General features: G+C 38.0%; 2 protein-coding genes across 6 annotated transcripts in view; one reads left to right on the top strand and one right to left on the bottom strand.

Annotated features, from left to right (window-relative positions):
• RUNX2 (RUNX family transcription factor 2) overlaps positions 1 to 12317 on the bottom strand; it is a 313937-nt gene that overhangs the window by 262981 nt on the left and 38639 nt on the right. The gene's annotated exons all lie outside the window — the stretch shown is intronic.
• SUPT3H (SPT3 homolog, SAGA and STAGA complex component) overlaps positions 1722 to 12317 on the top strand; it is a 449170-nt gene continuing 438574 nt past the window's right edge. For 4 of the 5 annotated variants that reach the window (XM_060163028.1, XM_060163030.1, XM_060163029.1 and 1 more), the window contains exons 1-2: positions 1722 to 1915; positions 11800 to 11900. In XM_060163028.1, coding sequence (XP_060019011.1) covers positions 11800 to 11900 — 101 coding nt within the window. In that variant the 5' untranslated portion in view covers positions 1722 to 1915. Of the gene's footprint in view, positions 1916 to 4340; positions 4365 to 11799; positions 11901 to 12317 lie in introns of those variants that run through there. The other variant, XM_060163026.1, reaches the window with a different exon arrangement.

Below are 12317 nucleotides of genomic sequence, written 5' to 3'. Positions count from 1 at the left end.
GCCTGTTTAACTCGGTTTCCCTTCTCCATGGCACACTTTGATTAACTCCTGCTGTGTGTGATTATATGTAGGTTAGACACCAGTGGCTTGAGAGTAAGGTCTGGGTTCTGTCCCAAAAAACTAGGTCAAATCTGGCCTCCATGTGATGCAGGTAAAAGTCCCATGAAAATATCAGTACGGCAACACTGACTGAACACAATTTTACTTGAAAGGATCTCCTTCCAGTTATATTTCCTTAGACGTACTATTAATATTTTTCTTAATTTTCTTCTATTTTTCTTGCTAATGTACTTGAAAGGGCTTTTCAACTATTGTATAAACCAGTCTTCCTTCATAAGAAATTATGACGATTCTCTCTGTTACTTTCTTCCCCTATACACTTTGCCCATCAGTGGACTGAGCCCTGATTTACACATTATGGTGAGCTTTTACAGCCTAAACAAATTTATTCTTTTGGAACTTTATTTGGCAAGTATTTAAGTGTTGGGGAGATTAAAGGAGAGCTAAAAGCAAAATTAACAAGAGACTCAACTACAATCCACAGACGAAATAACCAAATAAGTTGCTATTTTAAACAATGTAAGCGAATAGGAAGGGATTATTTCAGAACACAAATATTCATAGAAGCAAGAAAATAATTGAAGTAATAATGCTTAAAAAAGACTTGATGAGGGTTAGTAGTTGAATCTCTGAAATATAATATTTGACGTCATAGGCATGGACTTAAGCGGGTAATAGTTTTCTTTCCTGAGCAGCTGAAAAGAATGTTAAAAATATAAATAACAAGACCACGTAAAATAATGAAAGCAACTGAAATCACTGTCTTATGATTGTATTATTTAAAGAAATACATCTGTATCAATCAATTCTGAGAGGACAGGATGTACAGCTCAAAAGTGGGAGTGCAAGATTTTAAAATAAGGAGAAGCAGGCTAAAATTCTAAGGAAAAATAAATATAGAATCATCCATTCAGAAGCCTTGAAATAGCAAATAGTTTTCAATAAAAACGTGGTCATTAAATGCTTGAGCTTGGTAAAATGAATAGGAGGGAAAAATTCGCTGCAGACTATCATCTCCCACTGCCTCTGGAATGACTTTGCGCAGGGGAAGGATGGGGAGCGGTGATGTGCGAGGGCCGGCGTAAGAGGGGGTGTTTCACGGTCCCAGAAAGGGTCGCATATCCATACCCCAGCACCGCGGTCCTTTGGGGGAGGAGGGCCTTTCTGATGTCTCCGTTTCCCTGCATCGTCCGGGTAAGATCCCGGTTCACCCCTACTGCGGACAAGATTTACAGAGGTCAATCTCTGCCCTGAAGCTGAAAACAAACTTCCAGCCTCGGTCACTAAATCCCTCGAAAACCCTAGTCCTCTCAGCTCATTCTTCAGGAGTCCAAGAATGGCCTTCAACACACTCCGATTCTCAGCTCATCCCCACTCATCTCCCAGCAGCCCCCGCTCTAAGGGCCGCCGCGTGGCTCAGGGTCGCCCGCCCCCGGCTCCGCGCAGCCCTCACCGCCCGCACCGCCCGCACCAACGCCGCAAGGAAAGCGGCGACGGGCGCGCTCCGCGACGCCCCGCCCCCAGCGAGCGTGGCGGAAGTGGCTGCCTAGAGAAAAGAGGCCGCGCGCCACCTGGCCGAACGCGCATGCGCCAGCGTCCGCGTCGGGAGTGGCGGGGGTGTTTGTAGCCCTCCCTCCTCCACCTCCGCCACCCCCGCCCCACAGAGAATCGGGCTCACGCCATTTTGCCCCCCCGTCCGCGCCCAGCCACCCTTTCCCTTTAGACTCTGTCAGCCCCCTACCCCGCCCCTTTCCAAGCGTGTCCCGGGCCGCCGCCGCAGAAACCGCACCATCTCTATCCCCACATTCTCCACGCGGGACGCGCAGCCGGGTCTACAAGTGTTCTTAGAACAGAGGTTGTAGGGGGACCGGGGGAGGCGCGGGGGCGGGCGGGGGAGAGGGCTGGGGGCCGGGAGAGGCGCCGAGCCCTGCGTGTCTGGGCCCCGCCCCCCTGCTCCCGGGAGCTGCCGTCGGGGGTCCCGGTCGTTAGCGCGGGAGGCTGAGGGACACACAGAAGCAGCGTCTCCGGAGGCGCTGGCCCCGCGAGTCGGCCGGGTTCTCCCGCGGCGTGTGGAGTTGGCCTTGACTCCTCCCCGTAGGCGGGTGGGCGTGGGGCCAGGGGAGCTGGGCGGGCGAGCGGGAGCGGGCGTCGCTGGGTGTGTTCAGAAGCACCTTCCGCGTGTCATCTAGGTCGTGTTTTGGGGGGAAGAATTCTTAAACAAGGAAATTGTAGCTTTATGGGCGAGGTGGAAGAAGAGTTAGGTAGCGTTAGTAGAAGTGTAGCGTCCAGGAAAAGGAAAAGATCGACTCCCTTCTCTCTGGGGTGAGCCCACATCTGTGACCCCTGGGGAAATTATTTAGCGTGTCTTTGGCTGGGTGTTCTGGTCTGTAAAATGGGGATAGTAATAACCTAGATCGGAATTGTGAGGATTAAATGAGGTAATACAGGTTAATGCTTATAACAAGCTCCAGGCACTGATCAATTAGCTGTCAATTACCTGTCATTTTTATCTCCCTGTTTAAGGAATTCAGAATGACTGTGACCTGGCTTTCTAAGTGGAAAAATCAAGAAAACTGGTGTGGATTTTTATAGGGGCAGTGGAATGTAATATCTGACACTCAGAGGCGATCCTGGAAATGTGTTGTTAACGTACACGTGGATAAATGAGCTTAACTCCGTGAGGCTTTAGAAACTTTAAACTCTTTCGTTCCAGAGAAATGAGGATGTATTTATCTAGGAGGAGAGGACGTAGGGTTTTACTATATGTGAGGACAGAACTTTGGAAACAGAATTAAATTACCTCTGTAAAGATTTACTTGAAGACCAAATTGAGGATGGAACTTGTGGAATTTCTGGTGGATGTTTTCGAGAGGCTGGATTTCACTGAATGTTATGAATAATTTCCTGATAGTTACTACTTTGCAAAAATAAAGTGCACTTCATTGTGTTATTGCAAGTTTCTTATCTCTGGGAATATTCAAGAAAAGATCTAGAGCAGCCTAGGTCTAGAGCAGCCCTGTCCAATGGAACTTTCTATCTTTGTGGAAATATTCTGTAATCTGTGCTGTCCTAATATGGTATCCACTAGACACAAGTGGCTCTTGAGCCTTGAAGTGTGGCTAGTAGTGCACTGAGGTATTTAATTTTATTTTAATTAACTTAAATATAAATAGCCGCATGTGGCTGGTGGCTGCCTTATTGGACAGCATAGGTCTAGAATCTAGCCTTTGAGACCTTTTCCAGTTCTTGATTTTGTTGAGTTTTAAGTCAGAGAAGCCAACTCTTAGAATATTTGTTGCTTTAGGGAATTATAATTATATTCAAATAATGCCTTTCATTCACATACTGTAGTTCAAAGCTTGGGTCTGTTAATACTTACTTACAGCTTGAAAATTAAAGCAAAGCATTCTTTTGACTCCTAGGTTGTACGGCTAACGGCAGATTTGTTTGGAGAGTCATAATAATACTAAGTGGAGTTTCCTTTAATCATTGTACTGTTTCGTGACTGTGGGTTTCCACTATCTTTTATCACTTTAGTCAGTTTTCAGTGAAAACCTTTCAACTCTTTTACTCCTGAGTTTTTTCAGTTTGAAAGATGGTGCTTTTTCCTTAACTTTTTGTATAAAAAACAATTTGATAAATTACAGTAGAAAACTGAGCGTTGGGCCATTTCAGAAGTAGTTTTGTATTATTGGTATTCAAAACTTTTGAAGAGATAAGTCTGAAATTTGGCGATATTTTGCAAGATTGCTTTCTTTGAAATACATAGAGTGGTTTTTTTCAAGCAAATGTTTATAAAGTTAAGTTTGAAAGAAAAACTAAAAAAAAAAACAACCCCTTTGTTTATAGATAACACACCCTTAACTCTGGCCTGATGTTTGTGAAGTGGTACCCTTGGTCTCAAGGCCGATGATAACCCTTGGATCTGGAACAAAAACTTAAAGCTCACGAATTAAGCATATACAAAGAGCAGCCCATAACACACAAATCACAATGGGTTGCTCTTACGTATACCCTGCTTTTTCTGGGGCAGTCATGGTTTAGAGTCTGTTTGTCTCAGGATAATTCTTAATAGAACTCCTTCCATTTTCAAAATGTTCCACTTGGGTCTACTTAATAATATGGTCACCCTCCTTTCAGGCTTGTTGAAATTTGGAATATATGATTTTAGGAGGATTAAACGTACTGCAACCTCAGAAATGTACTTGCTTTAAAGTAGTGACAACTTTATTGCTTATGTGTTTAAATAACAGATGAGCTATCTGGAGTAAGGCCAGCAAGTGACCTGTCCATTTAAGCCACAGGTAATTAAAATTTTCTACTTTTCTCCATATAATTGGATAGAGATCTTGGGCACCTTGATTTTTGGTTCTCTCTTGATTTTTGGTGTAGGAATCTGCAAAGAAAGTTAGGCCATGCCAGTTAAATCAGAACATTGAGTATTCTTGTTGAAAATAATACCCGTTTTACTTTATGGTGAGGTTGAATAGTGAAATTAGTTAGAAATCTACTTATTATATTAAAGACTGGTTTTGCTGATGGCTCACCTAAATAGTAAAGAAAAATAATTCAACTTAATGTTTTATTGTATTAATTGAATTTATACTGTAGTGGATAAAATATTTTATTGAGTCAAACACATTTGGTTTGATTACTTACTGCTGAGGGTTAAATGAAGTAACCCATGTGATGTGTGTTGGGTGCAGCGAAGCACATAAGAATTACGTACTCAATAAATATTGGCTGCTCTAGCCTTAAGTTTATTGAATAATGGATCTGGAGAGATATTAATGTTCTGAGATGCATTGTGGATAGGTGCAAAGAGCACTTAAAACTAATTTCAGAATCTAGATGTAGCCCTTTTCTGCCCTAATTCTCTCTGTGTGATTTCAATTAAGGTATTTAACTTTTCTGAGTCAATTTCCTCATCAGTAAAACAGAATTAGTACCTAACCTTATCCTACCTCCTCCCAGGATCGCTGGAGGCTTCAGATGAGAATTACGTAAATTGTTGTGTGGTTTTACAGACATTTAACTATTTAATTGATTTCCTCTCAACTTGTCTACCGACTACCTCCATAAATCTGCAAAAACTGTTTACACATATTTTAATTTGTGAAACAGCATAGAGTGTAATAGACACTGTTACCTAAGATCATTCTCTTTGACAAATAATACTGTACACCCCAGTAATGGTGCTATATTGATCTGGTTACAGTATATTCCCTGTACAAAACAACACCATACTACTGCTAAGGGAGAACCAACGTTTCCATGGGCACTTGATGTGTTCCAGACTAATGCTCCATCTCATTTATCCAAACGTGTCATTCCCACTTAATAGGTGATACTGATGAGTCTCTTACTTTTCTGGAATGGATCTGTAAGTTTTTCTTGCATTATACTACTGCCTCTGATAGAATTTGACTGATAGTGGATATTGAAGGTTAAATAAGGTTATGAATATTAAAATAACATGCTAACTGGCTTATAGTATATACTAGTTGCTGAAAAACTGCTGTGTTCATTGAATTCATAGGGCAGTAAATATAAAATATTACATAAATATAAACTATTTAAAAATCTTGAAGTGTACTTTTGCTATTTCAAATGCTATAGCAGTTTTATGACTGAATCCTTTATATTTTACTTTATTCATATTATTTGTTTCTGAATCTTTAAAAGACTATTCCTAATCATAATATTCTTCCCCTGAGAGTATATGTGTTTAATAATAATACTTTGTGATATGTTTTCAAGAAGCTATACTTTTGCTTGGATTCTTCATCATCATCATGAACTGAGTGCGTTCTAGGTACCAGGCACTGTCCTAAGTGCTTTGTATACATTACTTGATGTCACCTATGAGAGGAGTATTTTTAATCTCCTTTTTAAAGATGAGGGAACTGAGGCAGGGAGGTGATGTGACTTGCCCAAGGTCACCTGGTAAGTGTTAGAGCCTGTGTTTGAATTCCAGAGCCCAGCTCTTTACAGCTAAACTGTGAGTCGGCATAGACAGATACTTCACAACAAAGTTCACTATGACAGACACATTGTGGAGGTCTTGTGAGTTAATTATAATCAACTTTTATTTGTGTGTTCCTTGTGAGATAGTAGAAAGAACTCTGGACCAGGAGTCAGGGGACCTCAGTTTTAGTCCCAGCTGTGTCACTAAATAGTGATGTGTCCTTGGGCAGTTCAAGAAACCCCTCTGGACTTCAGTATCCTCACCTGAAAAATGAGGGATTTGGATGAAATTAGTGATTTTCAAACTGTAGTTCTGAACGTCAGATGTCTTTGGTCCCTCCCCCCGCCAATTTCCATAGTTATACTTTGTTATAGTTGTTTATCCGTCTGCCTAAGATTTACTTTTAAGCAAAGAATTCCTGAACTTAACTTTTAAAGTCATCAGTCTCCAAGAAAACTTAATGACAAGTCCCCTGGCTACTATGTGTACAACTTCTCAGTAATTCCATATTATTTTAGTGTGTTAAAACTATGGCACTAAAATGGTAGGTGAATTTTTTAAAAGTATGTATGTAGATGGACTGAATATTTCAGGTTACCTGGGATCAAAGCCTGTTTTTTGTGTTAGATCTGTTACCTTCACCCAGTGTTTTTACTCTTACCTTCTTCATGAATAGGGGGGAGATACATGCCTAAGAGGGTGGTTGTGAAATATGTGAGCCAATACAGGTGAAAGACCCCTTATAAACTCTGAAATGCTTATACAAATTCACTTCTTTTTTACATGCTTCCCGTAAATCTCCCACTCCTTTTTAGTCACATGAACTGTGTTTTTAACCACATGAGATCTTTTATTGAATTGTTTATATTTAATATGGACTTCTCATAAGGTTTAATATTTCTAAAATGTGAATCTAGACTGGAAGAGAATCTTGATGTTTAAGAGAGCTCCTTTTTTGACATCCTTGTCAAATACACTTACTTCTTACTATTAGAAGTATAATTGATTCCAAATTTTTGCATATATCTGGAACGTTAACCATTGTCACTCAATTATATAATATTTTATGTAAAAACAACAGTGTTTTCAATATTGGAAAAGTAAGCTTGCCATTTTTTCAGGGTTTGGATGTCACGTATTTTAGGATGATCTGATAGGCATGTTGGCAGTGCACTTTAAGAACCATTTTTGCAAAGAATAAAATTTTTTTTGAAACTCAGTGTTTCTTTGAGAGTACTGGATATGAAAGCACATGGAGTAGAAACCTACATTAATATCAGTCTAAAGAAGAAAAATATAATGATAGAACTTCACGTGTCTCTGAGCAGTATGTCATGGCTTCTATGTCTATAGGTTTAAAAAAATAATCGCTCATGTAGACAACTGAGATAAGGAAACTCAGTTTACAATCCGTCTGTCTATAGGGAATTTTCATAATTTACAGGTGTTTTGATGTTTTCAATTCACGTATATTTTTTGAGCACACATTATGTTGCAGCCACTGTCTTCTTTAAAACACTCCTCTGAGACAGGTAGAAATTATTCTTGACGGATGGAGAAACTGAACTTGAGAGATTAGTTGATCATTATTACCAGGTTCTACTATGTTGATTAACTTGAATTGGGGCATATATAAATATATTGGAATTATCATTGTGTTATACCAAAACTAGGTATAGAAGTTTTAAAATTTTGCAGATTTTAATTTGTTTTTTTATTTTTTGCATTCTCAGTGATTGAATGATCGTTTGGTATTACTTTTGCACAGCAGGAGAAATTTAGATCATGATGTAACTTGAGTTTTTTTTTTTTTTAACAACAAAACTAAAATGTTGTGTCTTAATAGTGTTGGCTTAACCATAATCACTTCCTGCCCTTGGAGTTCTATGAAAATGAAAATGTTCTGGTTATAATAGTTTTCTATTAATTTATATTATGTGGGATGCTCAGATTATGAGTGATTGAAATTGAGACTCTGTAGATGTGCAGAATCAGTACATAGGTATGCTGAATTAATATTTCTCAGGAGTGAAACAATTTAAAAATTCCACTGTCTTTTAGTAAATGGGTAGACTGATGGATTTCACAATCCAGATTTTTGACACTGTTTTGAGGGTGTTGTAACTAGTTGTAACTAGTAATAACGTTTTCAACTCTGAGGTATTTTAAGCTGAAGATGTTTCATGGTATTTCTTCTTTGGTCATTTAGTCACTAAAAATATGAGCTATAGGGCTTCCCTGGTGGCGCAGTGGTTGAGAGTCCGCCTGCCGATGCAGGGGACACAGGTTCGTGCCCCGGTCCGGGAAGATCCCACATGCCGCGGAGCGGCTGGGCCCGTGAGCCATGGCCGCTGAGCCTGCGCGTCTGGAGCCTGTGCTCCGCAACGGGAGAGGCCACAGCAGTGACAGGCCAGCGTACAGCAAAAAAAAAAAAAAAAAAAAAAAAGAGCTATAAATAGAAATGCAGTAACATGTTCATTACATTTTTGTTTAATTCACATTTGTGATGTATAACTTTACTACAGTTAAAATTTTTTTGTCGTGGTATTTTCTGAGAAAAGGGGTGTATCCTTAAATTTCATTATTGTTATTCAAAGATGTCAGTTTTTCTACTCTGGAACAGAATTTTACAGGTGTGACATAGTATTGGCTACTGGCTTAATTATCAGGTTTAAATATAAGTATTAATCAGAGATGAAGTTATTCCTTGAGTTCACATTTAAACTGTGGCATGTTGAAATAATCTGGGTCTCCATCTGCACATCTGAATTCATTTTGTAAAATATGGCAAACAGCTGCATTTCAATTGAAAGCTAAAACAACTGCAGGACATTAACCCATTGAGAAGATTACAGTAGGTTTTCAGTTCCATGTTAACTGTATTTATTAGAGAAAATTGACTTGAGTGCTTCTGCTTTTAAGCGACATTTTTTTTTTAAATGTCCGGGAGATAGGAAATAAAGCATTGGAATGATAGGACTTTGATGTGTAAAGAAATTAATGTCTAAAGAAGTTAATTATCTAAAACATCAAACAAAATGTGTGCACAGGAAATAATTATTTTAAAGATTCTAATGCACTGTCAGCTCATGATGTCAAGAAAAATGTTATTCACCTGTTTGATTTAAGAAGTAAATAACTTGACTGTGAAAGGATGATCGTGGTTATAATAAACTAGGATTGGGATCTTTTCACTCTTACCAATAAACACTCTTGATACGAAACATTTGCAGTAGGGGCACAACCTAAGAAAGCTGGGGTTTTAGTATGCATTTACTTTCTGAAATGTCTCTTCTTCAGAGAGTGTTAAAGCAAGGTGACTGGATTTGCAGAATGAAAGAGGGCAATAACTCCAGCAGTGTCTCAGGATAATCCCAAGAATGGCATGCCTTCAAATCTGACATGAGTCAACTTAAATCATAGACTGAGGGTAATACATAATCTTTGAGTTTAACATCTTCTCCAGGATGTCATATCTCTGTCAGTCTTCTCTTGGGACAAGTGAACCATTTTCTAAGGTCACTGGAAAGCCAAGTTCCTTTTTGAACTTCCTTCCTGTTTTATTATTCCTCAACCTTGGACTGATGATGCGATTTTTTTTTTTAAACCTGAGTTCCAAATGGTGTTGCTTCTTTTCCTCTGTTATTTGTAGAAAAAAAGTACTTATTCCTAAAAAGTCTTTGTGAACAAATAGGACAAATTTACGCTTAAAAAGACCGATGGTCTTTCATAGCACTAGCTTCTTTATGTGTTTTAGAACTTTGGTTTTCTGGTTCAGTTTGAGTGAAACTTTCTTCCTTCTCTTTCTCTGCTTTTGCAGTCTCTGTCTAGTGGTTTTCGCCTGGCTCCTAGGGACCTTAGGTTAGACCAGGGCTTATATTGGCAGAGAATTGGTCCTGCCACAGAATGATATTGGGACATTCCAGATCTAGCCACCCAGCTAGTGTGCTGCTTGTCTTAGGTCTCTGTCCTTTTGCCTTCTCAAAAGCTTCATATGTGGCCCATCTCAGGCAGTGGTTTGTAGTAGTTAATTTTTTCAGCTTTCATTCATGGGACCCAGCCTTTCCATCTCAGCCATCAGTGAATGACCCTGGTTCAAGTTTCCGTTATCAATTTTAAGCCTCCATTGCCCACAGAAGTGGTCAGTTTAGAGGATGTATTAAGAAGATAAATTTGATAGCAGTGTGGAGAATGAACTGAGCTGCAAAGAGAGAAGCTATAAATAGAGCTCAACAAGAAAGGGAGGAGGTAAAAACATAAAGTAGAATTTATTTGGCTTCTTACAAATTATAGGGTGCAGGAGAAGGAGTCAAAGATGATGACTGATGTTTTAAGCCAGGCTGACTAGTAGCAGTAGTGATGTCAGTGTGAAAACAGAACTTATTTTATAGGGAAACTAATTAATATTTGTTGAATTGTATTGAGGTCTTGTAGTGAAAATATTCAAGTTTCTTAAAGTTTGTGATTATGAAATAGGGATAATCAAATTTGTTACATAAAAGCTTTTAGCAGACCAAGAAAGGGAAAATTCTTGAGTTCTTTCTGTTTATAATAGTTAACATTGTGTACTGACTGTGTGCTAAGAACTATTCTGAATGCTTTGTTTATGTTAGTTCATTTAATCCTCGCAACAACCCTGAGTGTGCGATTATCATTCCTGTTTTACAGATGAGGAAACTGAGGCACAGAGACGTTAAGGAACTTGCCCTGAGCCCTAGTAAAGTAGTAGAGCTGGGATTCTAACCTAGGCAGTCTGACTTCTGACTCCTAATTACTTTACTGTACTTAAAGTTCTCAGTACTGCTTTACTTTATTATATATTTTAAATCTGTTTAAATATATTTTAAATCTGTTAATTCTTCTTTAATCAGCAAAGTATTTTTTAAAGAAAATCGTAGTATTACAAAATTTATATAAACATGAAATAATAACTAACATTTATTGAGCACTTACTGTGTCCTTGAGGTAAAAGCCTGAGGCTTTTATCTACTTCTGTTACCTTAATGTTATTTTCACTAATTCTTGTTTGTGGGACTGCCACATGTAATAAATAAAATGGCGTATATTAGGATTAGCATCTAGTTTTCCCATTATGCACCAGCTTAATTTTATTGGGAAAAAAGTCACATTTTATTTTTTTAAAAGTCACATTTTAAATTGATGAGTAATTTAACCATAAGATTATAAAATATCACAGTGCTTACTTCTGATCTACTGATTGGCTTTATTTGTATTATTTGTATTTTAGGCTATGGTTCAAATGGGAATTAGATTATGTTTTGGTTTTCTAATTCTGTATCTTACAGCTGTGCAGCTCTTTCTTTAAATGAAATCTTACTTGGAGCCCCAATATATGAAATAGAAAAATCAGAGTTCTTGTGTTCTGGATGGGACTGCTTGAGGGCCACTGGGAGCTCAATGAAATATTGCTGGGGAATCTTTGGGCTCCATGGAATGGATTTTGAAAACCACTGAACTTTATTAAAATATTTTAATGAGTATTTTTCTTCCAATACTTATTACAAAATATGTAATGAAAAGTTTATCACCCAAGTGAGTAATTTTTTTACATCATATTTGACTAAGCAGTTTTCTACCTTACAATTTCATTTTAATGAAGAACAAGTATGGACAAATCAGATTTACGTAAAACAAATCAGAATTTAAAAAATTTCCATACTTTTTGAAGTAACTTATAATTGCTTCCGTTTTCCATGCATTTACTTATAGGTAGATACATTTTTGTAAGCTGAGTTCTCTCTTTTATTTAGATGAATAACACTGCAGCCAGCCCAATGTCTACTGCCACTTCAAGTAGTGGAAGAAGTACAGGGAAGTCTGTAAGCTTTGCAGCAGAATTGCAGAGTATGATGTAAGTATGGCTCTGTATCTCAGTTATTACTATTTTAAGTTTATTCATGTTGATAAAAGACAATAGAAATAACGAGATTTATAAAACTTAACTTGGAAATTTGTACTTAAGTAAAAATGAAATAGTCTGATAACATTTTAAATAGCCGTATACGGAAGGGACAAATTGGTTAAAAATGCTACAGTGATACTGTATTCAAAAAGTAAGTATTGGTTCATCTTCATAAAAGAATGAATACTCATGCAGACATTTGTGCTCTGATTATTTGCCCAAATCTGTGTTATGGATTGCTTATTGCTATTTTAGTTTTAGATTTAGAAAATTTTGACGTTGATTATATTCTTGGATAGTTGGAAATATTTTCACAGAGTTCTCAGTTTTTCTCAAGTGTCAGTCACAATAATTCTGTGAGCCTAA

The sequence above is a fragment of the Lagenorhynchus albirostris genome, chromosome 10 (genome assembly GCF_949774975.1).
Source record: "Lagenorhynchus albirostris chromosome 10, mLagAlb1.1, whole genome shotgun sequence".
In the NCBI taxonomy this organism is placed as follows: domain Eukaryota; kingdom Metazoa; phylum Chordata; class Mammalia; order Artiodactyla; family Delphinidae; genus Lagenorhynchus; species Lagenorhynchus albirostris.
This window is presented reverse-complemented; position numbering and strand designations above follow the sequence as displayed.